Source organism: Falco cherrug, chromosome 4, assembly GCF_023634085.1.
Source record: "Falco cherrug isolate bFalChe1 chromosome 4, bFalChe1.pri, whole genome shotgun sequence".
Taxonomy (NCBI): Eukaryota; Metazoa; Chordata; class Aves; order Falconiformes; family Falconidae; genus Falco; species Falco cherrug.
In genome coordinates this window covers 97,052,055-97,068,630 of record NC_073700.1, presented here as the reverse complement: position 1 = coordinate 97,068,630, position 16,576 = coordinate 97,052,055, and the positions used below count along the sequence as shown (strand labels likewise).

At 40.0% G+C, this 16,576-nt stretch overlaps 1 protein-coding gene across 3 annotated transcripts in view; it reads left to right on the top strand.

The window, feature by feature from the left end:
• The window catches only part of LARS2 (leucyl-tRNA synthetase 2, mitochondrial), an 88,643-nt gene that overhangs the window by 51,247 nt on the left and 20,820 nt on the right, over positions 1 to 16,576 (top strand). For 2 of the 3 annotated variants that reach the window (XM_055708467.1, XM_055708465.1), the window contains 4 exons: positions 2,835 to 2,933; positions 5,146 to 5,283; positions 14,065 to 14,168; positions 15,370 to 15,552. In XM_055708467.1, the coding sequence (XP_055564442.1) occupies positions 2,835 to 2,933; positions 5,146 to 5,283; positions 14,065 to 14,168; positions 15,370 to 15,552 (524 nt within the window). The remainder of the gene's footprint in view (positions 1 to 2,834; positions 2,934 to 5,145; positions 5,284 to 14,064; positions 14,169 to 15,369; positions 15,553 to 16,576) is intronic. The other variant, XM_055708466.1, reaches the window with a different exon arrangement.

Sequence of the window (16,576 nt, the reverse complement as noted above, 5' to 3'; positions counted from 1 at the left end):
AATATTTCCTCAGCTATGTAATTTGTTATCATGAAGAATGACATTCACTGTACATTACAGATGACAGCATGTAATTCAGATTGAAGGAGATAGTAAGTATATGCATCTTGTCATTGCAGTAATCTTTGTTGTTTCTAGTCCAGCTGTTTAAGAAATAAACCAGCCCAAATTGAGCAGAGAGAGATATGTCGTGAAAATCAGTTGTCTGATTTTGAAGGATGCTTAGATACTCTGTATGCTGGAGTTTGCATGCAGGTTTTACAGAACGAACTGGTAGAACATGAGGTGTCCCAGAGAAGTTTTTCATCAGCACTGCAATGCAATGCAGGTGCTAACAGATTGAGCGAATGAGCAGTACGTTACCAGGTTGCCAGGCAGGGGAACCAGACATATAAATGGTGTTACGGCTGTCATTGGTAATGCAGCAGTTTCATAACATCTAACTTTATTTTAACATTTGAAGGGTAGAAAATCAGCATGGTTTTAATCTCTAATTAGATAGCTTACACAGAGTAGTTTTGTGGTTCTCCAGGAACATGTCTTTTGACCTTTGTTGATAATATATTTTATGTAAAACACATATTTACTTCCATGTTTCTGCATACAAAATTTCTTCTCAGATACTCCTATTTAAATTACATATAGTAGTGTATTTTAAAGTGTGACTCTTACAGGGAAGCCTTCCTAAACAAGATCCACAGGTTTAGTAAAATCCCCAGAAATGCCATGGTCTACAATCCCAAATTTCAATGGGCAAATTTTCATGATGTGACTGAAAGTCACTGCGTGCACCCTTGGCTTCCTCTGAACTTCTATTCGAAACTGATATTGTTGTTTACCAGGCAACAATGTACTTTTGATGTATAACAATTCTTTCTGGATAGTTATTGTAACTGCCCTACTTCAAATCCTTAATCAAGGACATTTATTTAGTCAGAAATAAAGGTGTACAGGACTAGTTTCTTAGCCTAAAACATGGTAGTTTGCTGAAATTGACTTTTTTTTTAATTCTCACCTTTATTTGTTTCTTAATGCTCACCTGCTTGACAGCTGTCTTCAGTATTGCTCATTCATATGCCTTCTACAGTTTCAAATCCCTTGAGCTATTACTTTTGTGTCTGCAGAGTCTTCCTTGGTTTTCCTTGCTTTGAGAAGTTGCATCATCCCTTCCTTTAGTCCTTCTCTCCAGTAACAGGTTTTTTTTTTTTCCATTGGTTGCATTTACTATCTAGAACTAATAAGGAAAGCAAGATGGAAAGATACAAAAGTCCGTGAGTATTTGAGTGACATTAGTGTTAGCAATCATAAATGGGAGGAGATGCCCAAGTTGTTTGTTGTTACACAAGTCCAGGTAATTGTGATAATTGTCTGAAGATCATCTAATGAGATGAAAGTATTGTGCCTGTAATCACAGTATTGATATAAACTGTATAAATTTTGAAAGATGCCCATGCTGTCTCTGTGTTAGCGAGCCATGTCCATTGAGAGTACAGGCAACATCAGAGGCATGATGCACATACAGTTATGGTTCAACGACTGTAAAGTGTTCTTGCTTTTGAGTGAAAAGCCATTCTGTTTCAATGTAATGCAATAGTATTTTGCATTGGCCAAGTCTCTGCTTTATGTATACAATTTAATGAAATGGTTATTCTATATTAAAAAACAATTAGAAGTAGTATTTCTTTACTACATTATTCCTATTGAAAGAAAAACTTTCTGGTAGAGAAGGGACTGGGGCAGAGACAGTGAAGGAAAATGTTAACGTGGTGGTACTCTCATCAGCTTGCCTTGGCAAGCCAAGATGAAGTGTCAGGCCGACAGGCAGACACATGTGGCAGCTCAGTCATCAAGCCTGATCAGAGACTGAACACGCAGTTGGAAAACATAAAACAGCCAGTCTCTATTTGTTATGTATATTGATTACACATATATGTACCTTTAAATTTACATACGGTTATAAATTGCATACATTTGTTACATATAGCCAGTGGTATTTATATACAAGTGTGTCACAGTTTGCAAGGTTTTATTGACATTAGAATAATCCCATTGTTTTAACTGTAAGAGTTTTAAAGAGAAATCATTTATAACAAATGGAAGTTTATTAAATGTGATTATCACCTCCTACAAACAATTTCTGTTTAGGCAGAAATTAGCAGAAAGTAACCTGAGCTTCTAAAATTTATTTTTAAACTGTTTCTTGGGGCTGCCAATATAGCTCCAAGTAAAAATTGATATGCCATAATCACAAATTAAAATTGTGCTACAAGGTCTGGAAGAGATTTGCTACAACTCAGTGAAAGTGGAAGTGAAGCTAAGTTTGTTTTTCTAGAGGTGACAAATGGAGTCTGCAGAGACCTTTCTGTACAGACCATCAGTGAGAGGCACCAACCTGCTCCTCCTGCTAAATGTTTATGAAATTATTTGTCTGCTGGTACCTAACGAGTGTGATATGTATTCGGTACCCATTAACTTTACGACAAAGAAGGCTTGTCTGTGCTGTAAGACTTGCTTTGTTTCTTTCAAAATGGCAGTTCTAAAAAATTCCGGAAACGCAGGATTGAGAGGGCTGTCTGGTGCAGGGCCATCTTCCACTATCGCTGGGTGTCACAGCTGTTCAGGCCTCTGTTGGGTTTGCTTGGTTTGGGAGGGAGAGAGAAGGAGAGGCAGCCCTGTGTGCAGGTGTTGGACGACTTTTGAACGTGTCACTTCAGGCTGTTCAGACCTGGTCAGTTTTCAATCTAAATGTCTTTGTGGCCACTCTGTACACGGTTGTTTTTCTTCCAGGCTTGTCACTTCGCTAAAGATAGCTTTTCTCCTTCTCTGTCGCTCAGGTGTAAGGCAACAGCACGGCGAGAAGTCGATACCATGGATACATTTGTTGATTCCGCTTGGTACTACCTGAGGTACACTGACCCTCACAACACGGACAGGTGAGGGCTACAGGCGCAGGGCCACTGCGGCGGTGAGCCGGCTTCACGGCATAGAAAGGAAGGAGGAGGCCAGACTCTCTGGTGCTTCTGGTTCTAACTGCTGTTGCAGAAAATGGCATAAACCCCCGTACTGCCCTGATTTAGTGCCTGCCCTCCGGCCTGAGGACTAGGAGCTGCTCTAAAAGTTTGGCATGTGGTTGCTCCCATGCCAGGAGATCTGGCAGAGCGGGATGTGTGGGCACAGGAGCTACAGGGCAAGGGGCAGAAGTTTGCGTGAAAGGGCATCATGAGGCAGGGCACAGAGAGCATGTTCAGCTGAGGAGCTAAAGATAGTCCTTCGTGGCGGGTGCTATCAGGAATGGCAGTCTACCACAACTCTCTCCGGGACTGTGGGAAGTTGCACGGTGTGTACCCTCCTTGGCAATACAACCAGTTGGTCAGTGTATGGACAGACGGTGCTTTTCCACCAGTAGGAAGAGGAATAGTCCGGTGTAACATCCAGCTGCCAAGAATGGCACCTTCATTTCTCTCCTCTTGAATTCCGGGTAACTCTTGCTACTTCTCGTGCACAGACCTAAAGTGAAGCGGCATCACAGCGAGCTCCTGCTGTGTCGGCACTTCGACTGTATGCATAATTAATGAAAGGAGATTTTTCATGTGCTGTGTATTAGTGGCTGCAGCGTGGAGAGTGTGGGAAGATAGATGTAGTTATTAGTTGGTTTTCTGCTTCACAGTCTGCCTGTAGTAATGCTGCTGATACCACTGTTTTTTCCAAAGAGGAATTAGTGGAACAGCTCTACCATGTAGCCTGAGGAAGAGGGAGCTGCATTTTTAATATATTGATACCACATGTAGGGCTGTTTGGGTATGTATTTGTTGATTCATTGTCTCTGGAGCACTGCTGGGTACATACTACATACAGAGTGATTTAGTATAGCTAGGCCAATTATTTTTTTTATATCAGTGGCACTAGTTTATTTAAACTAAAGCAAAATCTTCTTGAACGCTTTATTTCATGATGGTTTTAATTATTTTCTAGCGATAGTGTGAATTTATTATTAATATTAAGTTAGGCACTCTCCAGTGATGGTTTGCAATATATTTTGTGCGTGAAAAAGAGGGACTTTTCCAGAATTTGAAGAAAAAATAGCTGGATGTAACATCCAGCTGTTGAGGTAACAGCTTAGTGTAGCTAAATCTGTTTTATATTGAAATAAGAACATTTCTGTGGACTTCTGCACTAGATTGCTACCTCCATTTGATTTGTTTGTTTGTTTTAGCTAAGCTGCATGTATGTAAACCCTTTTTCCATAAACCATATTTCACAGGTCTAGAATTCGGCATAATTGCTCTGTTGATTTTGGAACCCTGTGAACAAGTTAGTTTTGATTTCATCCACTAAAGACATGAATCCCAGATCCACAATTTGCTTCTGGGCTCATCTGTGAGGAAAAAAGTGTTGCTATTGCAAAAAGTACAGATGGAATAATCAAACAGACTAACAAAACAAGTAAATCTGTTAGTATGGGACCATAAAGCATACATTAAAGGAGAGCATCTATACAAATGGTATTTTACAGGTAGGAACCCATTACAGGAGACATAACAATATTTAATGAAGCAGTAAGAAGTGCTGGGAAACCATGCAGGTGAGCTCCAACGACATGGTAAATATGCTGTAAATGACAAATTTACTGTAAATTCATTGAGCATCTTTCAGCTGGAGTGTATTCAGAACATTTTGCAGCCTTAAACTGCTTCATTGCCCCCTAACGGCTACAATGCAAACCTCCGAGTAAAAAAACAATCAAGTATGAGTAGGCATGTCTTTTGTCTTTCATTCTAATATATTTGTATGTAAAACTTGAGAAATCCTAAAAAATTTGAAGGGTAGGCTCAGGGTGTTTATAAAAAATCATGTAAAGAGCAAGCAAATATTTTCATCACTTTCTCAGGTAATGTATCTGAAATTTTAGTTGCTTGACTAAAACATAGGAAAATAGTATTTTTGTGGATCTACATCTCAGTGGAAATTAAATTTTTGTCTGTAATTTAATAAGCATATAACTTAAAAATTAAAGAGATCTGATAGCAAAAGTTATATTACACATGTATTGCTCTCAGTGGTGTCCAGTTGAGTATGATAAACTACTTCAGTAGAGCTGATCTTTCTTCTCCACATTGTATTTCTTCTATAATTGTGTTTTTTCAGGCCCTTTAATAGTGACTTAGCAAACTACTGGATGCCTGTGGATTTGTACATCGGAGGAAAGGAGCATGCAGTTATGCATTTATTCTATGCGAGGTTTTTCAGCCATTTTTGCCATGATCTGAAAATGACAAAACACAAGTAAGCCTTATATATTTCTATATAATTTTTTCATATTTCATTTAACTAGCAAGAGTGTTAGTGGACATTGTTATGATGGTAGAACATTACACTGAATAAGCCTGAATTGTCCTGCTTGTCAGTCTTGGCTTACTACTTGGTTTCTCAGAGCAGTTGCATTTTCTGTATGCCTACATACATAGTGTTTTTATTACATGAGTATTAACTGGCTCAGAGCAAGTGGTAAAATGCTGCTGTAGATTTTCAGCCTGTAAAAGCTTGCATAAACTAGTAACTTCAGGCATCCTGAGTAATACTATTATTTCAAATTAGGTAACTTCCTGCCAGTAATACCATTAATTTCGCTGGAACCATGCATATGTAGAAAACTAAGCACTCCTATAATTCACTGCAGTATTGGACTTGAACAGTGCAAAACACTTCTTGATAAGCAAAAGCAGTATATTTATCTGCTGTCCATTTATTTTTTATGTAATGACTTATATATAATTACTTTTAACTACTCTTGTTGCTGATGCTGCTATAGCTTAATTCATGATCCTCTGTTTTGGTTAGAGGTAAAGTCTGAGGCAGGAAGGTGAGTCATCTGATGTTCTTTGTCCTCTCAGGTAGGTTCCCAGCTTGACATCCCCATTTCCACTGAAATTCTGCCATTCTGTGCCCTAAAATGCCATCACAGAAATGCCTCAACTGGGGGAGGATGCTAGTGTCAGAGCAATGAAATACTGCCCCGTGCTCACTCTTGTTCTCCCATCAGCAGAGGCATTTGAATAAATGGAGTCAAAACAAGTGATCCTGTGAGAAGAAATGCTCAGTAATTTCTCAGCTGGCAACTTGTATACATTCATTCTTTACTAGTATCCCCTCTAAAAACTTGGTGTGAAGAGGAACCTAGATATACATGGCACTGAGCTTTCTTGAATGCAGTAGTTTTGCTATAAAACTAGAACTTAAGTAGCTGTGCACCAGGAAAAGGTGGACTAGTTAGTGGAGCCAGCAGAATATTTCCGTGAGTTACTTCATAGTCAGTTGGTGAAAATAGACGATGTGCTGTTATTGCTCATTCTTGCCTTCGAAATGGTTTGCAGTGAGAGCTGTATTTGAAATTTTGGATATGGGTGATTTGTGTACCTGTGTTTCACTCCGTTGTCTCCAGCTTGCATGGCTGCAGCAGGAAGGCTGTTTCTTCTCTCAGGGAGTGGACCTCTTAAAGCAGACCCTTTTTCTCAAGAGGTGCTATTTCTTTAGCAGAGGATTTCAGAGCTGTCCCTTGCAAGCAATTTCAGGCTTATCAATTCTACAAAAGATTTTACAATCCTAATCTATCAGCCAGCTAGTGGAGCTTTAACATACAGCAGCAAAATGTTCTTTTGTGAGTCAAATTATTCCACCTCTCAAAATGGCGTTAACTATGGTGTCTGAAGTATTGTCACTGTAAAGTGAGATCACAAGGAAGAGGAGGTTTGCTTGCAAAGTGGTCCACTCTGGTGTGCAAGAAAATGAGAAGATGGGAAGAAGCCAGCTTGGCTGTAAAGGGCTCTGCTGAATGAGCTGAAGCACTAAAAGACATGCATGGAAAGTAGGAACAAGCATGGGCTACCCCTGGAGAAATGTGGAAGCATTGACTGGCTAGGCAGCGTGGAATTCGGAGAGGCCATAGTTCATCTAGAATTGAAACTGGTGAAGAATGTGAAGGCAGTATAAAGGACTTCTGCTGACACATTGAAAAGAACATCAAGGAAAACATTGGTCTGATGCAAAATCAGACAAACAACCTAGTAGCAAAGGGCAGTCTTTGCCTTGGCCTTTGCTGTCAAGGTCTGTGCTTAGTAGGAGAGTTTGAAGGAGAGTGGTACTACCCACTGTAGAGTAGGATTGAGTTACGGATCACTTAAGTAAACCAGACACATACAAGTTCTAGGCTCATGAAAGACAAGGTGACTGGGAGTAGCCGACATAAATTTACCAAGAGGAAATCATGGCCAGCTTAATTTGCTTTCCTTCTGTGTGAGATTATTCCCTCTGTGGATGGGGAGAGAGCTGTGTGTATCTTTTACTGTGACTTAGCAAAGCCCTTAACTTGTCCTGTGGCATCCTTGTAGCCAGACTGGGGAGTTACAGGCTGAATGGGTGGACTACAACATGGGTGAAAAAAATGTCTGGACCAACCATCAGGCTCAAAGGGTCCGTGTTCAGAGCCTGACCAGCAGCTGTTTGCAAGTGGTACTCCTCAGGAGTCCCCACTGAGACCAGTTGTATTTAATGTCTTCATCAACAACCTGTGCAGTGCAACACTCTGAGCTCGCTCTGAGCAAGTTCACTGATCGCTGCACACCAAGAGAAGTCATTGATACTCTGGGTGGCAGGGCTGCTATGCGGAGGGCTTTGATGAGCTGGAGAAGCAAGTCTGAAGTGCTGATAGGAATTTCAGGTACATGGAGCAGATTGCCCACAGAAACAGCTGGGGCTGTGCCGACTGTGCGGGGACCATTACAGCAGAGAGGGGCTTTAGGGGTCCTGGTGAACACCGTTAGACATGAGTCATCAGTTGGTGTGAGGGTATACTGTGCTGCATTAGCAAAACCATATTCAGCTTTGAGTATCTCTGCTCATCACTCAGGAAGGCACATGTGGAATATTGTGTCCAGTTTTGAGACCCCCCTAGTGCGAGGGACATCATTAAACTGAAGAGGATCTAGTGGAAGCGTTGGAAGGGACCTTAAAGATCATCTGGTTCCAACCCCTGGACATGGGCAGGGACACCTTCTCTCAGCAACCTGTTCCACTCTCTCACCACCCTCACAGTAAATAGAATTTCTTCCTAATATCTAGTCTGAATCTACCTTCTTTCAGCTTAAAACTACTACCCCTTGCCCTATCACTACATGCCCTGGTAAAAAGTCCCTTTCCAGCTGCCTTGTAGGCCCCCTTTAGGTACTGGAAGGTTGCTAAAAGGTCTCCCTGGAGCTGTCTTTTGTCCAGGCTGGACAACCCCAACTCCCTCAGCCTGTCTTCACAGGAGAAGAGACGGTCAGCGTGGAGAAGAGAAGACTAAGAAAGGAATGTAATTGCAGTCTACTGCTACCTAAAGGAGGTTCATAGAGAAGACGGAACCAGACTCTTCTCAGAGATGTACAGAGAAACAGTCACAGATTGCAGCAAGGTCCAGCTGGGCAGAAGGAAAGTGGTTTTGACAGTGAAGGTGATCAGACTGCAGCAGTTTGACTGGAGAGGTTGTGGGATCTCCATCACTGTAAATTTTCAAAACTCAGCTGGATGAACAACCTGAACTTAGGTCTGCAGTGAGAAAGCGAGTTGGACCAAATGACTTCCAAATATCCCCTCCAACATACATTATTTTAAGACTCCATGAATCTGTAGCTGTATTTATTTGGAATGTGTTTTGTTCACACGCCGCTGTGACAGAGCAGTAGCACTAAAGCTGTATAGCATGGACTGGTCTAAATATGGTAAATTGCAGAAGAAAACTCTTAACTTCAATTCAAAAAAATATGCCTAAGAAGCATTGACTAGTGGCAATAGCAGAGAAAATCAAAATTGTTTTCTGTAGAAGTAGTTCGCAAGACTGGGGAATTCCTTTGACATCATATACAATCTCAAGAACAGTTGCACATGTGAAGGTACTTTATAGCATTGCCCCTAGGATCTGTTTGTGCTGCTTACACGTGTACTCAGACTGCAAGATGATTGTAACAAATTCATCATGCTTGATTTAGCTTTACACAAGTTAAAGCATTAGATGTTTTTAAGCTGTGATGTCAAACTAGGATTTTGTTTTGATATGGAAATTGTAGCTCCTTTATAAATAGTACCATGTTTTAAATGTTTCAGCATTGGTCAGAAGCCACTTTTGCTCAGTCTCCTGTTAGGACCGCTCGAGGGCTGGTCTGAGAGATCTGAAAAGGGTGATTCAAACAACAAGCTTCTTGTTAGGAAGCTTAAAGTCATGGTGTCAAAGCCCACAGCTCCGAGGGAGAACATTAAAATGTTAAAAAACACTGCCCTCTTGTGCATTTTCATTCTTTCTTTAATAGCTCAGGTCTCGTTCGCTGATTAGCTTAGTAAAATTCTGCTATATCTCAGTTAATGAGATCTGCCATCACTTACAGTGTTATCTAGTATCCTGACAAATTTAATCTGTAGTAACTTTTCATTTTGATAGGATTTTTTCATGGAGGTTTTCACTGTTTGGCTGCTCTGACTTTTAGATCCATTGAAATATTTCCTGATAGTCTTTAATTCTGTACTAATGGATATTAATAGAATAATGAGGTTGAAAACAGAAGTTAAAAATTCCATAGTTTAGATTTTTCAAAGCAATCTCTTCAAATAGTATGTACGTTATTATTATAAAAATATTATAGGTGTCATATATAAAATAAGCCTTTAGAGACATCACACATGCTTTCATAGAAAATGTAATGTTTGCGGGCATCTAGAATTGTAAAGGTGTCAATGTGGTTTACACGTGCCCTGAAGATGGATGTGATCTTTTATTTTGTGGGTTTTTTTAATGCATTGAACTGGAGCTGGTGGGAAATGGTGCTCATTTCCTTAGTAATGACAAGGCAGAATAAATGGCACTCTGTGGGTAGTGGTACATGTGATAACAATTAAGCCCAAATTGATGTCATTTTGGTTTAGCAGTCTGGTCTGTACAGTGCATCAGTTCTATAATTAATTCACAAGCCAGTCGGCCCTCCCAGCTGTGACCGCCGGTGGGAGAAGGGCCAGGTAAGCAGCTGGGGCCAGCAACCTCCTCATCTGTTCCAGGTTAATCCACCATGGCCAGTGTGTGCTGACACACTCAGTTACACCTGCTCAACTGAATTATTGCAAGTACAAGTTACACAGAATTTGGCTCTTCCCTAGACTTCAGGGAAAATTATTTTTTCAATAATTTGAAATGGGATCTAGCACACCCTCCCTGAAGGATTATAAACCAATAAAGAAGTTTATTGCTGCCATTAAGTCAGCAGATTTGACTGTGATGGAGTAAATCTGTTGAGTGAGAAGGCACTATTTTCATGTAGCTGCATAACAGAATAAAAGAAGATATGTGTGTGACAGAAATAGCTTATTTTTTGAAGGAATGATGTTAGAGCTTCTCTACATACGTTAGGGACTTTATCACTAGTATTGATTTGAAGTAAAAGCACTCAGCTATTGACTCTGCAAAATCTTGGACATTCAGTATTGTTTGATCTGTTGTCTGCCTAAAATGGTCAGCTTCCACATCCTCCAGTCACTTCTGTTCTGGCCTTCCTCAGGGTTGCCAGGTGGTTACAGCTAGATCTAACAGCACGTTTTACAAGCACCTGAACTCAGCTAACAGTGACTGACTCTCGGGCACAGCATCGGACTCTCTCAGCCATTCTAAAGGTGCAGGATGCAAATACACGCAGTGAGCTCCCTTGATAAGGCTATCCCGTCCTTTGAGTCAGCTATTTATCACTGTTGCAGGCTCCACAGAGTCCTTCCAGCCAGGTCATTTGTTATTGGATTGGAAGTCCTGCTAGTCACCTTGCACAGAGCAGAGCAAGGACCGTGATGACATGGCGCTGAGCAGGAGCTCCTGATCTGTCATGCTTGCCCTGCCATCCGTTGCGTGCTCTATAGAGGGATTGGTCTATCATAGAGACGAACCTGTACATGAACATTACTGGAAGGAAAAAGATGGATTACACAATTCATGGCTGGCACAGCTGATCCTCTTTCTCCGAGGTGTCAGGCAGACTTCACAGGTGACGTCCCATCTGATGTACGACATGATCAAAAGCTGCACATAACTAAGGCCACAGTGCCCATGCTCCAGCACTTCATGGGCAGGTGAAGGTGTGTCCTGTTCCAGCATCCTTACAATCTGAAATGTGATCAAGCATTCAAAGGAACTCAAGCCACCTTTTCGTTCACTGTGCCAGGAATGTTTTTCTGTCTGAACAGAGCTCAGTTTCAGTGGGTCGCAATGGTATGGCTCAGGAGGTGTTATGATGCCAGCCAGGACTGGGTGCTGCAGTATTTAGATCAAAATTGCATCACACCTGCTGTCCTGCAGTGTCTTGGCAGTTCCCTTCCGCAGCCAAGAAACACGTCGCTTTCTTCAAAGGGGCAGGTTTTAGGTGTGTGTTTTTATTAATGTGGATTGAAGTGTAACCCGGTGATCCTGATGGGTCCCTCCCAACTTGGTGTTCTGTGATTCTGTGTGCCCATGAGATGGAGCCACCACAACACTGGCAAAATCACTGTGCACTTCAGGAGAAATTCAGTCCAGGGCTCAATTTGTTCTGAGCCCTGTGTTTATTAGATAGGCTCTGGCTTTCTCATTTTGGGCATGTCTCCGTTCTCCTGTGGTCTCCCACGAGGAACGCGTGGGGGTTTTTTTCCCCATACTTGGTAATGTATTTTGTATTGCATTTTTGTAGCCTCTGTCAGCATAAACAAAAATAGGAAATGCTCATTTCTGCGTTCAGCTTTTAATAACTTGGCATATGATCTGAACTAACTCTTTGTCACTGAAAGTAAGTGTTCCTTGAAAAATTGCTGCCAGTGGAGAGCCCTATCTGATTTGGATGTTCTGACTACCCCATTAGCTTTATTTTAGATAGCAGGAAGTGTAGCTATTTTAATAACCGTTTAAGATCTTAGGCTGAACTACTGAATGATAGAGAAAAAAATATTTTTATTTTCCCTTGGTGTAATATCTTTAGTTTGTAGAAGAAACTTACCCTGAACATGTCCAAATCTCCTGAAGCTTTTTTCTACCATTTGTTGATGATAGATTTACAAGGTTTTTGTTCCCAATTTTCATCTTCTAATTCACTCAGATAATTTGTGATAATTATTTGAGATTTTAGATAATACTGCCTCCTATTTTAAAAATACTTTTTCTTGTTTATACTGTCTAAATTTTATTTCAGTTCTCATCTCCTGAAATTCCTATCATTTATTTCTGAACAACAGGATTTTTCAGGCAACCTGTGAAATATTGTCTAGAAAATATTTATGGAGATGCTTGAATTGCTATTCTACTTAACGTTGTTGATAAAACCAGGTGGCATGGCAGAGACTCCTACTGCTTAGTGACTGAATGATACACCGCTGTGTGCCAGTACTTGCACAATATTTAAAAGTATGCAAACTACATAAGGAAGGAAACTCATGTTCAAACATGAATATGTCGGAGACAAAGTATGAGGCCTGTCACTTTCTCTCTCCCAGTTTAAGGCTTTTCTTTCAAATACCTCCTCACATCAGAGTCATTAAAAGAGTTTAAAGGCTAGTACTGGGATGATAGCTGCTTTATGGCAGTTAAAACATGCATGAGCGTTACATAATTCAATAATACTTTAACTGTATTATTAAATAATGTTTTAAATCACAAGATGAATTGTTGTATCATTTATATTTCCTAATGATGTAAAATACTAAACTCCTTAAAAGTGTTTTGAATTATGATTTTTTTGCACATGTGAAGTAAAATGTGGAAGTCTGGGTTTAGTGTTTCTTCTTTAGATGGATTTATTCTAGCTTTTTAAAAAGTATGTACATAGGAGTAATGCATCCTTTTGACATAAGTTGTTTTGCTAGATATGTGGGGCTTCATTAGGTGGAAGTGTGGAGGATTCAGATTGCTTAATGTTGAGCACACGTGTGAGCATTAGGAGATGCAAGTCAGTACTATCCAGCGATGGTTAGCACGTCCTCCAGAATGTTGGTCACCCACGTCTTTGTGTTGGAGGATCCCATGGGAAGGCTCCCCAGACTCTGTGCCTTCTCGGTCCGGCTCCATACCTCCTCCCTGGCCCCTACTGTTCTTGGGAGTTCTGTTAGAGCTGCCTTACTTTCCTGGCCTATTGAGTGGGGACCAAAAGCTCTAGAGATTATTTTTGTTGTCTTTTTTTTCCCCATGAAAACAGCAATAGACATCTGACTTGATGAATTAGAAATCCAAGATCATTGCAGGAGGTGGCCATAATAATGTATCTGTCAACTAGAGCAGTATTTACTTGAGTTTATTTCCGGCTGAGTATTCTACTGCCCTTATCTTTGGTGCTTCTAAGGCTCTTTTTAGCTCTATCATACACACATTTGATGAAAGTTTACTCTTCCTGATGTAAATTCTGCTAGAAAAGTAATGTTTTAATGTTCTAGAAGCTAAAAAAATTGATCTACTGACATGAATGTTCCAGCATTGCTGTTTTTCTAGCGTACTTTTTTCTTACAGCTAGGTCTTCGTGGCTAGTTCTGCAAAGGCACAAGGCATGCAAGTGCTTGTGTTAGAGGAACTGTCTTCTCCGTTTATAGAAAGAGATGTACAGCAAGATTTTGGTTTGTTCAAAATACTGTGCTGCTCAGAGTGAAGCTAGAACTAAATATTTGTAAGAAGGACAGTGAGACTGGGTACTTGAGCCCTTTTACACTTGGGGATTTAGCTTGAAGTTAGTGAAACTTCACTGTTGGCCAAAGAAACTTCTGTGTATTATCCATATGCTAATTTGAAAAGTGATGTTAGAATAACTCAGTACTAAATTAGGATGCAAGAATGCATGCCGAATACAAATAAATACTTGCCAGCCAGGCACCATGAATAAATGTACAAAGTACCCTTTCTAAGGTGACAACTATTTATGCATAATCAACTTAGAATTCTTGTTTCATTAAATAATTGTGACTGATTGGCTCAACACCTGAGGCTTATCATAAAGTATGCTTTTGACAGCTCTTTTCAACAGACAAGTTTCTTTTTCCTTCTATCCTTAGGGAGCCTTTCCATAAGCTCTTGGTTCAAGGTCTTATCAAGAATCAGACATTCAGACTAACAACAACAGGCCAGTGTTTGAAGAGAGAGGAGGTTGATCTCACTGGTAAGAGAGACTGCATGGGAAAATCAGCATAGGTGCAACCACAAAGTCAGGGACTGCTTTGTACAAGTCTCAGTGCTGGGAAAATTTGGAAGAGAAAATGAATCCTTGCAATATTTATACTGGAGAGCAGCTACTGTGAGTTTTGGATTTATATGCATTGCTGAGTGCACAGAGACTCTACCAGTCCAGCAGCCCTTAATTGCATCCTAACACAGAAATGGTGCTCTGGTTGTTATTTTAGCTCCAGTATAGTCCAAAAGATCAGGAATCAGTTGTGGTAAGACAGTGCTCAGCAGCTTGCTGAATGGAGCTAGTAGTCCCAGCAAACAGACAAACCCACAACATCGTGGCAAAGGTAACGCAGATGTTGGTGTATTTGGTACATATTAGGAATGTAAAATGTGTGTAGGAAAAAGTGCTGTTTCTCCAGTTCCTTGCAGTGCCTTCAGTGCACAAGTGGAGCAGCAAGTCCTGGCTTGGGGAATTGTAGCAACAAGAGTGGTTTGGTTTTGCTGGAGGCACGTTTGCCTCCCTTAAGCACTCCTCTCGCCCAACCGTGTTTTCACTGTTCTCCTCCTGCATACAAACCCCGTAAGTCATTTAAACAAGCAAACAAAAAACCCCTTACATTTACCACTGTCTGCTGTTGCTTTTTTTGTCCAGAAAAGCTAGGGCTTTTCTGTAGCAGCTGTTTCTGCTCAGTTGCATCTTTATCAGTGTAAACGCCTGAATTCTGAATTCATGCAACAGAAGGCACGTTCCTTGTCAGGATAACTTAGTACAGTTGAAACCTATAAATCTTGTGTTTGTAAAAGCTAAGTGCAGGTCAGAGTTGTACCAAATCAGTACACTTAACTACAAGGTTTTAAATATCATGGTTATAACAATGGTTAAATCTTAGGAGCTGTCAAGATATCCCATAGGATGCATGCCAGATACAGCTCCCAAATGGTAGAAGGAGACTTACTGTCATGTTTTAATGGAAGCATTGGGATATTACCTGTGTTAAAACATTAAAGTAGGAAAAAGTTGGGAGGGAAGAGAGTGTTTACAATGGGTGGTTTTCCTCTTTGAGCTGTTCGGACACTGAAAAAACCCAGTAGAAATAGTTTTTTCTTCATATGCTTAGGGAACAAAATTAATTGCTGTTACAAATGAGCAAAATTTGTTTTAATATTTTGTCCATGTCTTTAATATTTAGGAACTGAACCAGTTCATCTAAAAACTGGTGAGAAGCTCCAAGTTGCTTGGGAAAAAATGAGCAAATCTAAGCACAATGGAATAGACCCTGAAGAATTAGTAAAAGAATATGGCATTGATACCCTGCGTCTTTACATTCTGTTTGCTGCTCCTCCGGAACAGGATATTTTGTGGGATGTTAAAAGTAAGTCAGGTTGTTTCCGTTGTTTGTTTTGTTGGCTTTTTTCCTAGTGTGTTAGATTTTAAATACAAAATTCATACAGTTCTTGATGCCCAAGTTTTGGAACAATTGAATTGAAAAAGTATAATGAGCAGATTTTATTGTTTGGGTTTTTTAAAAGAGAGGAGGTCACAAAGCTGTCACTGAGAGGCAGGCTTGCAAGATTATTGCAGGCAGTTACATCTTACGAGCTAAAAGCATGTAGGAGAAGTGCTTCTTAAGTGGTATTTTCTTATGCAAACTTGGACTGCGTTCTCTTATTTTTTTATTAGCTACGACTGACTGAAAATTATTATTTTAAGATTATTTTCTTCAGTATAAGCTGCTTTTTTAAATCATATCAGATTGCAGATAAAACCTTGCGCTATTTGTTATTATTATTATTATTTGCATTTATTTACACACACGTGCAATAACTTTTGTAAGCTGGACTGAAATATTCTCGGAAGAATCTCATTAGAAGATAATCAGAGCTCCTAGTAACTAATATGTGTGCACACATGACATTTTTATGAGCTTATTTCGTGAATACATAAAGATTTACCCTCCTACACACTTACTGCCATCATGCAGTTTGTCATACTGACATATTAATTTATTTTATCTACTGTGGTTCATACATTTTAATGTAATCTTATGCATACATTTAAGTCTTAACCCTCTTGTTGCATAAGGCTTTAATAAAACACTCCATGTCTGGTTTAAAAAGGTATACTCCATTCTTTCTTGTGTTTCTTTCTTGCTACTTAGTGTAGCCTGCACTTAGCATTTTTTCAGTTGATGACTATTATCCTGTACGTTCTTATGCATTCATTTATGTATTATTGCCCTGTTGTGTGTACTGGAGGAGTGGACTTCGTGACTTTCCTCTGTTGGCTTTCTGTCACCATCTAATCACAACAGGTCAGAGCTAGGCATGTGAAAAGGTCTCTTAAAAAAAACAATCAAGCTTTAAGTTCTTCACCCCTAACAGTATGCAGGTACATAA